General features: G+C 39.1%; 1 protein-coding gene across 6 annotated transcripts in view; it reads right to left on the bottom strand.

Annotated features, from left to right (window-relative positions):
• The window catches only part of LOC137273317 (uncharacterized), a 105751-nt gene that overhangs the window by 43746 nt on the left and 51968 nt on the right, over positions 1-10037 (bottom strand). For all 6 annotated transcript variants that reach the window (XM_067805896.1, XM_067805893.1, XM_067805894.1 and 3 more), the window contains 6 exons: positions 9919-9989; positions 9393-9582; positions 8335-8490; positions 8054-8143; positions 7526-7650; positions 6177-6387 (listed from right to left, as the gene is read on the bottom strand). In XM_067805896.1, the coding sequence (XP_067661997.1) occupies positions 6177-6387; positions 7526-7650; positions 8054-8143; positions 8335-8490; positions 9393-9582; positions 9919-9989 (843 nt within the window). The remainder of the gene's footprint in view (positions 1-6176; positions 6388-7525; positions 7651-8053; positions 8144-8334; positions 8491-9392; positions 9583-9918; positions 9990-10037) is intronic.

Below are 10037 nucleotides of genomic sequence, written 5' to 3'. Positions count from 1 at the left end.
AAGTAACCTTAACATCTGACATATCCAGCCCAAATCTGATCTTATTTTTCATATGAAAATCACCAGTTGTATCCCCTGAGCATGCAGAATATCACAGTTGAGTTGTATATTCAACAGTCATACAACTACATGACTTAATGAACATCCTACACACACCTAGTCACCAACAAGACACAAAGGTAACTGAAATGTGTGTTCTGTCATGTGTTGAAATATTTTATGACTGTACATGCTTTTCTAGATCTACCTGTCGCTTTCGGTTAACATTCACTACATTTCCCATAATGCCTCATCCGACATGTTTACGACTATTTCAACAAAGAAAATTGGGTTAAAATATATAATTACTTTGACAAAAATCCCCCTCCCTCCTCACCATTACCGGTAACATACAACTGTATGTAACCTCAGGCAGGTGTATAAATGGGGGACCTCGCAAAACAGTTGATGTGTGGTCCTCTGTATAGAGCTCAAGTCACAAATCAGGTAAAGTTTAGCAGCCTTGGGCACGGAGAGTCCTTGGATGGGTGACCATTGTTTGGCAGCTGGACTCTTGAGAATGTAAAGGATTTCAGTCCAGCCCAACATGTCATACATTTTAGGTATGTGAGTTTGTTTACCCAGCAGAAAAAGGGTACCTGGTGGGATATGTCATGTGATAATCATCCTTCTAATGCCACATAGGCAGCTTGAGTTGACCAGGGTAATACTATTCAGATTGGTGTCAGCCTGGGAAAGCCACATTTGAAAAATAGGAAATGCTGCAGAAACCACATTTCACATACAGGCCTCGGTGCTGTCAATCGCCATGAAAGCCACATTGAGTAAGGGAGTTAATACTGTTTTCTAAAGTTTCAAATTTGTTCAAAGAAGCAGAACCCATTTAATTGTTTTAGTGACAAATATTTGTATACTTGTGCAATAAATGGTCATTCCTCTAATTATATTTTGTAAGCTTTCAGCATGGTGGTAACCATGGTAACTAAAGCAACAATAGCTCTTATCTCAAACATATAACAGAAAACTCCCAGTTGAAATGTTTCAAAGAACAATTGGTCGTATAATCATTTATAATCTATAAAATATGTTTGAGTAACTACATGAGGCAGCTAGTTTGAAAGATCTGGAGTTTTCTCCAATGAACATTTAAACGATTTCTAGATTCTCATAACGAATATTTCACATTATTTACGGTAGCATGTTAGCTCATAATGCATTGCTTCAAGTGCCACATTCACACGATCACTCATTTTCATCTCATTTTTATTCTCAAATGTGGCTTTTCCAGGGCATTCAGATTGTAGTGCATCCAGGGTGTTTCTCTGTGATGTGGAATTCAGAACATTACAAGTGCCCTTATTCTTTTCATTGTTATTATTATTATAGTATTATACAGATGTCCACACATACATATCCACTTAAGACTTCTCAGTAAACTCATTTTGACGTTTTCATATGGTAATAACATGTTTAAAATGCACAGCTCCTGTCACAAATTATTTCAGTGTCAGCAAGCATATGACCCTGGGTAAGACATTCTCACAGGTTACATAATCAAGACTTCATTTATTTGTGGAAGTTGTCCTCCATTGCCTACTCCAAGCCACTCATTCCCAGAATGCACTTTTTAGATGCCATGTAGATCAATCTCAGACTGTCAAGTTGTTATTTGTAAGACATCAAAGGAAGGTTACAAACCTCTTCAAAAAAAGAAATCAGGTAAAACATGTTTTTTTGCCGTCTATTCAGAACTACAAACTTGTTTAAGTACATTATTTCATTGCCCACTTTTGATGTAGCACTGTAGTGATAGTCAAAGGCTGTGTATCTGTGAAACGTTCACGGTTCAGTGGTTTGTACCAAATGAGATATTAATGATTAATTTTACATTTTTCTTCAACATAAATTCATCACTTAAGTGGGAGCAATTTGCTCGTTTGACATAACATGAACATTAATTCAGTAAGGTGTTTATTAACTGTAATATTTATTTCACGTACATTTTTATACTTCATTTAATGACATATTTGTAGATTTTTGTCATGCTGCACAGGACACGGTGACACAGTGGCAGATGAAATTGTCATAATGTATATATGTATATACACTTGAATATCAGTGCAATCATAATAAACCTTCACATATTTATAACCACTTGTTGATTCTTTTTAAGAATTCATTTGAGTCAGTTAGGTAGCTTTGTGGTTAAAGTTATCACTCACCATGCTGAAGGTCTGAGTTTGATTCCCCACATTGGTACAATGTGTGAATGAAATTGATGGAGGAGGTGCTAAGGAGTGTAGTGGTTAAAGTGATCATTCATCATGTTGAGGACCTGGGTGTGATTCCCAACATGTATGAAGTCAGTTTCTTGTGTCACACTCTATGATATTGCTAGATTATTGCAGAAAGTGACTTAAAACTCACACACTCATTAAGAATTTATTACAGACTTAATTTTCCACATATGAACAGGAACATATCCTACTTGAACATGTTTCGGACCACCTGATTGTTCATATCCATGGCAGAACCGATGAACTACGGTGATACTAAATCAGGTGATCCTTCAATTGTTTCAGATTTATATGACACGATGAAAGTTTGCTTGGTCGTTGTTTAATGCTGCAATTAAAATTATTCCAGCTATAGGATCATTCTGTAAATAATGAATCCAGTGAATAACATCATCATCAACGATCTACACAACTGGGATACGATGACATGTGTCAACCAAGTTAACAAGCCTGACCACCTGATTCTGTTAGTCCCCTCTTACAAGGACAGGTTGCTAAAGATCAGTTCTAACCCAGATCTTCACAGGCCTATCACATGAGAGACTTATCCCTGTAATATAAAAGAATTCATTGATTTTTAACCTTTTTTGTCATACCATATGACATGACAACTACAGTAAAATTAGAGAAGCGAGGTGCACGTAATGTTATTTCAGAAACATACGTCACGAGGCCAGATCTTCTATTGCTATGTGTATGTCTTTCTACGGTGCAGAATATTCTCCTCCACTGTGAAGAACTATAATAGTAACTGCTCTGCATAGTGATGGAGAAATGGGGCAGTCTTCCAGCTCTGTTTATCTATCAGACAAAGGTAAAAATATCATAAAATACCAGTAATCATTCAAGGGCATGTTTTCGTTTTCTTAATATCTACATTCATTTTCATTAATAATTGGACAACAGACATAATTTTTCATTCCTTTCTTATATTTTCAGTGCTTCTAAAAAGCAGTGTATACTTTTTTCCCTTCACATTCTATCTGTGTTTGTATTTTCCGCAAAACATCTGAGTTTCCTCCTTGAGACAATAGGCAGTCAATCTACTATGAAGGCCCCCCAGGATGGCCAAGTGATAAACAAAGACTTACAATCTAAACATAAACAGACATTGCTGACCTTCTCAGAGGGGCTTTGATCCTGAGCTCTTATTACCTCGTTACGGGAGGCCCTCCCAAAGGGGAGATAACCCAGGGTTATGGTTCACATGGGTGGCGAAAATAGTTACACAAATTCAAGATTCACCCTTGATAATCTAGTTCTGATTATCTGTAGTTTCATATGTCTAATTCTGACACAGAAATAAACAATTCTGATACCAATATTGAATCAATAGGGGTTTATGTTATTTAGAAACAAAGGCACGAGTAGGCATCATAAAAGATTGGGTAGAAATTTGAAAACCTTTCTGCATGTTACAAAATACAAGAAAAAGTCTCTTTGGCATAGGTTACTGTCACTCTCTGAACTCAATATGCCTACCATGTATAGATATACCTAGGTACCATGCTAACCAAAGCTATGTATTTCAACAATGTACACATGAGTTATGCTGGTTGGTTGTGACTTGGTGTATACTGTGTAACACTGTATATGAATGTGAAGGAGGCATGATACTGCTATCGTCCAGGAATCCAAGGGAGGTAAACAAGTCTGGGCAACCATACTGTTGTAACACATGCACTATCAGGCCAGTTGAAAGTAATTATTAGGTTTTCATCTCAGTCCCAAATCCCGATTGACATCATTATATGGTAACTGATGAAGGCATTGAAGATGAAGAAGCTAGCACTTTTTTCCCATGATTACATGCAAACACATATATACCAGTAGGTATATAATTAACTACTATCTTCATTGACAATGATTGACGTGTACATCTTGAATAGATTATTAAATGAAAGTATGCTTAACAAATGTCTCACAAATTAAATCTTAAGATAAAAAGTAACTGGTTTGTTTGATTTTTGCACAATTTCTTTGCATTTTAAGAAAAGAATATTTTGTCCTTTTCTTGCAGATACTTAATAATTAAATACCTAGAAGCGAAAGTTTAATCCACAACTACCTTTATTAAAATTGTGAATCATGAAATAGACTAGTTTCTATCATAAGACATCTGTTAATTAAATATTCATATGAAAGTAGTAACCAATTACAGTGTATCAAAAAGTCAGAAAATTTCTATCATAAGAATAAAAAAAATATGGCATATATGTGTGCCAAATTTCTTTTCCCTTAAAGCCCTACCCCCACCCACACCCCCAAGCAATCATTAAAAATCAATGCTCTTCTTACAGGTGAAATGAAATTGATCTATGTTTGAAAAAAAATCTGTTAATAGGCATCTGTTAATTAAATATTCACATGAAAGTAGTAACCAATTACAGTGTAACAAAAAGTCAGAAAATTAACACAGCAATTAAACAGTCATTGTTGAAAGGATAAATGTATCTGAGGCATGAATAGGACAGAACAATGGCAAGAACTATGCCTGTTTCCGAGCAGCCTTTCCTTCTCAGTATCAATGAGATTACCTTCGCCACCATGAAACTGAGGCAACTCTGACGAGACATTACACCGACCACACAGACTGCAGGACACCAGGGCTGTCATATTACCCCTGAGGGTCACCCCTAGCCCTTGGGGTCACCCCTCCAATTGTTCCACGGAGCCGAGGGCTATAAACTTGATGTATGAGTTACGTCAGTGTCGTGTCTTTAACCACACAAAGGCGAGGCTTGGGTTGCTTAGGTTTTTTAAGTGCAATCATTAAAGACCTCCAAGATAAACCCTGAGGATGTTGCTCCCAATAACTAAATCTAAACCCAGATAAAAGCATTAAATTCAGGAGTGATGGGTGAGTTGGATCGTTGCTGTGACTTTTAGAGCATAGAGGTGATGGCTGTATCTTGGGTGTAGACTACATGATGTGTCGTGGTAGGTGTATCACTTGTACAATGAATGAGCCAACACTGCAGTTAGTGATGGTGGCCTCTACGTTACTGAAAATGGGTCAGGCAAACCAGAGGTTGACATAATGAGCATAATATTTTGCCATGGGTGTAAGCTCGTGTTAGCAGTCTTGCTAAGAAAGTAATTAAACAACAAATATATTGTCATTGCCTGATTTTTTGTTGAAAACCTAATTTCATATTGAGCTGAAAAATAAGGTGTATTTCAGATTTGTGTTTTCCTCCTTTGGGTTGACATATGAGAATAATTATAAAATATTCAATAATAGAGGAGGTTTCCAATGTGTTTAATTCACTCATTCACCCAAACACCCAAAAAAACACCCACACACTCATATGATTCTTGAAGGAAAGCCAAGTGACAAAGATAAATTTGGACAGAATCATGTCTGCTGGAGATTATGTGTTCATAACGACTGATGTGTGTGGACTAAAACTTCACCCCTTCATCCTCTACATGTCCAGGGCTAGCATTTCATTAAGCCATCTCACTGACAACACTTTTGGTAAAGGCTTAACTAGTTACCTCCCTTACCCTGTCCTTCTGTTGATGTTTAACGAGTTGGTGTAAGGTTATGAAAGTCAAGACCAATTAATTTGAGATTGTATGAATTCACAGGAACTGTTTCAAAGTTTACTGAAGGTTTGCTGAAATGAGTGACTGAGTTAAGTTTTATGCCGCTTTAACAATATTCCAGGAATATCACAACAAGGGACACCAGAAATGGGCTTCACACCCTGTACTCATGTGGGGAAACGAAACCTTGGCCTTCAGTGTGACAAGCCTTTGTTTTGACCACTATGTGCTACCACACCGCTCCTGATGAAATGACAGCCCTGGACATAGAAAGGATGTTCACCCACTGGGCCAACTGACCTAATGTTAGGACAAGCAGCAACTTACTTGGAATGGAACTGCATCAAAGAAGATAGCTAGGAACCAGTTTAGGGTGACAGTGGACACCTCTATGTCGATCTCCATCAGGTGGCTGGACAGTGTGGGCAGCTTCTCCTTGATGAGGTCCTTGAGGACCATCTGGTCTGCCTGGGCCCCCACAAGGTTGTGGTCAAAGTAGCTGGGGGTGAAGTACCTCTCCGTGATGGCCACCAGGGTCCTGTATCAGGCACAAGGTCATTAGTCAACCTGAGGAAGTGAGCCGGGTTTAAGCAATATTCCAGCAATATCACGGCAGAGGACACCAGAAATGGGTTTCACACATTGTATCCATGTGGGGAATCGAACCAAGGTCTTTGATGTGATAAGCAATGCTTTGACCACTAGGCCACCCCACTCCCCCTTAGTGTATTTGAAAATTGTGAGGGTGATAGGGCTGGCATGGATTGTGGGTATGGGTGAGTGAGTGAATATGTTTTTACGCCACACTCAGCAATATTCCAGCTATATGGTGCCGGTCTGTAAATAATCGAACCTGGACCAGAAAATCCAGTGAAACATGAGCATCGATCTGCGCAAATGGGAACCGATGACATGTGTCAACCAAGCCATCAAGACTGACCACACGACCCCGTTAGTCGCCTCTTATGACAAGCACAGTCACCTTTTATGGCAAGTCTGTAAATATTCGATTCTGGACCAGACTATCAAGTGATCAACAGCATCAGCATTGTTCTACTACACAAATGGGATATAATGACATGTGTCAACCAAGTCCATGAGTCTTGCCCCTCAATGATGTTAGTCACCTCTTAAGATATGCATGGGTTACTGGATCAATTCTAACCTGGATTTTTACAGGTTGTGGGTGTGAGTACGAATGATAATGACTGTGTGGGTGGTGTAGCACTGGAGTGACTGTGTTATTATTTAGCATCACATTGGCAATATTTCAGCCATATCAAGACGAGGTGTAGCACTGGAGTGACTGTGTTATTATTTAGCATCACATTGGCAATATTTCAGCCATATCAAGATGAGGAACTGTGGTGGAGGTGGACGAGGTTGTAAGCATGGGCATTGACGTGGGCGTCTGTGTGGGTTTGTCATGCTTCCCTGGTCCTGGAGATTGTATAATGTGTCAGAATCAGACAATGCTAGTGATTTAATATTTTATAAGTGTGATTATTGCATTCCTTAATTACTTGATTTCCAGTAGAGGAACAAAGATTTGAATAAAAATATTCCTGTTAATTCCTGGGATACAAGAAAGCCTTGAAGTAGGTGGATCATGGCTCAGTTATTTTAAACAAACATCATTATTCTTGAAATAAAGTTTTGATAAAGTTTCAACTGACCAGAAAGCATCCTGTGCATCCATGAAGAGCAGTGCCATGCCAACGATGAAGTTCATGCCCTGGCAGTAGCCAATGGAGGGGCTGTGGATGCAGAAAGCCAGGAGGATGTCCTGCAAGTCCATGATCTGAGACATAAAGGTGAGGGTCACACACTGCAGAGGGACATGATACACAGTCGCAACAACCACCATCAGCTTCTTTCAGTCTCAATCACAAGGCTAAATATCACTATATTAGATCTTGTACACAAAGATATTTTATTCTGAAGATCTATTACTGGATGAAGTCTGTCTCTTTCATACTTTGTCACCTATAGATTAAACCATCCATACACAAAATGTTAGTTTTACTTCATTCATCATTATTCATGCACTGTCTGTCTGTCTGTCTGTCTGTCTGTCTGTCTGTCTGTCTGTCTGTCTGTCTGTCTGTCTGTCTGTCTGTCTGTCTGTCTGTCTGTCTGTCTGCCTGCCTGCCTGCCTGCCTGCCTGTCTGTCTGCCTGTCTGTCTGTCACCATGACAACTCACCCCTCTGGATCCTGCAGTGGCAAACTTGACATTACTTGGCATCGTCCGCATCAGGTCCAGGGAGACCTGCTTCCTGTATCGAGCAGCCAGCTGGGGAAAAACGAACACATAGTGTCACTACCTACATGTTACACAACTTTATACCCTCACAACACAGCTTAACCCAAGAGGAGGTGTTACACATTATGGCAGACATTCAAAGAAAAGAATGATGGGATTGATGGCCGAGCTGGTGTGACTACCCACACTTTACACAGATTACAGCAGACCCTGTAGCTTACCGGTGAGTCTGGGACAAGGTTGCAGAGATTGCGGAAATAGTGTGGGCCCTTCTCCGTGATGACATCTTGAACCTGGTCATGGACTAGCTGCCGCCACACCTGTTTCCGATACTGGTCCGGAATCCCACCGCGACACAGATACTTCAAACTCTTCTTCTGCAACGTAAGTCCACATCATAGACAATTCATCCACACAGTGGTCAGTCCACTTGTAGAATAACATTCAGAATACTGACCTATCATTTGACAACCAAAAGTTTTTGTGTAATCTCCTCAGGAAACAGTGTTTTTAGTATAATATTTCATACTGATTAATACATTGCTATCACCAACTGCATGAAAGTTATTCTGTTTCAAAACAGCTGCTAGTTTGCTGTCAGGATTTTGCACCATAATTTGCCAGTACACCAAGGAGAATGAAAGGATGAAGTCCTTCAAACATAGGCCACTAACATCTAGAGCACAAAGTGGCACTGGGGGTGATGACTTTGCTATATAATATCATACTGAAAATAATCAAAGCCTAGTTTTATGCCTGATATGGGATATTTCCAACACAGAATAGAACAGCGATATTATTATCATATACAGTCAAGTCTCATTGATCTCACAATCAGCTTTATCCCACACTCTTGTTGGTAACAAATTTAAGAAACATAATTTAGTCTCCATTGTTTAGTTCAACATACTTGTCAGTCTGACAATTTGCTATGCAACTAATGATGTCAGATTAATCAGACTTGACTGTATAATCATACTTAAAATAATTTAAATTTTAAACCATATTTGCATTTGTTAATACTGAAATTTAGCAATGGCTAACTAATCCACCCTTTTTCTACCTTGTGCAAACTGACTTCCAGGCCAATGTTGGTTCTAAATGTCCAGAAACTGACACCTACATTCGTGGAATGTTGACATGACTACTATTGACAGGTTTACCAAGTGTAATTCCCTCTATGCCACCTAATTTGAATTTTTTATCGGATTATGATACAAAGTTCATAAAAACGCCATTTAAATAAAATTCCAAATTCCACCTAAAAAAATTTCATTACATTTCTGATAATGTTCTTGGAATGCTGCTTGAGGTAAGTGTTCCATCGGCGTTGATGCTCCTCGTAACTGCCAGCCTGGGTCAGGTAGTGGACGCTCAGTTCCTGGCACAGGTAGTGAAGCAGCAGACCTGGGTCGTCAAACTGGTGTTTGAAGCCATAGCAGTCCACGTGGACATCGTGGTTGGCTAGTCTACAACACAAAGGACAGTGATACACATGGAACATTAATGTACATGGGACATAGGTACACAGGAAATATTTATGCACTGGAGCAGGGAAACCAAGCACGTCTGCTGTGTATTAACATTGTGAGTAGTGTTAGGGTAAGTAGTATCGTCTAGTTTATGGAAGCACAAAGTTAATGACGTTATCACTGACTACTTACACTACAGAAATGATGAAGAATATACATGTAAGAACAAAACATTATCAGTCCTGTTGTGGCCCCTGGAAACAGGCTGTATTCTAAGGGAGATAACTCCTGTAAAACAGGTTTTCCATGTGTAATGAAGCTGATGTAAAATACCTTTCATATGTGGGCAGACTTGGGTTGATCTTCCGGGCTTCTTCGAGAAGTTTTTGAACTCTGATCTTGTGCTGTAAAAAACCCAAACCTTCAAATACAACAGGCTGAACCATCAGTAC

The sequence above is a fragment of the Haliotis asinina genome, chromosome 2 (assembly GCF_037392515.1).
Source record: "Haliotis asinina isolate JCU_RB_2024 chromosome 2, JCU_Hal_asi_v2, whole genome shotgun sequence".
Classification (NCBI taxonomy): Eukaryota; Metazoa; Mollusca; class Gastropoda; order Lepetellida; family Haliotidae; genus Haliotis; species Haliotis asinina.
The sequence above is the reverse complement of the archived record's forward strand: the minus strand, read 5'-3'. Positions and strand labels throughout refer to the sequence as shown.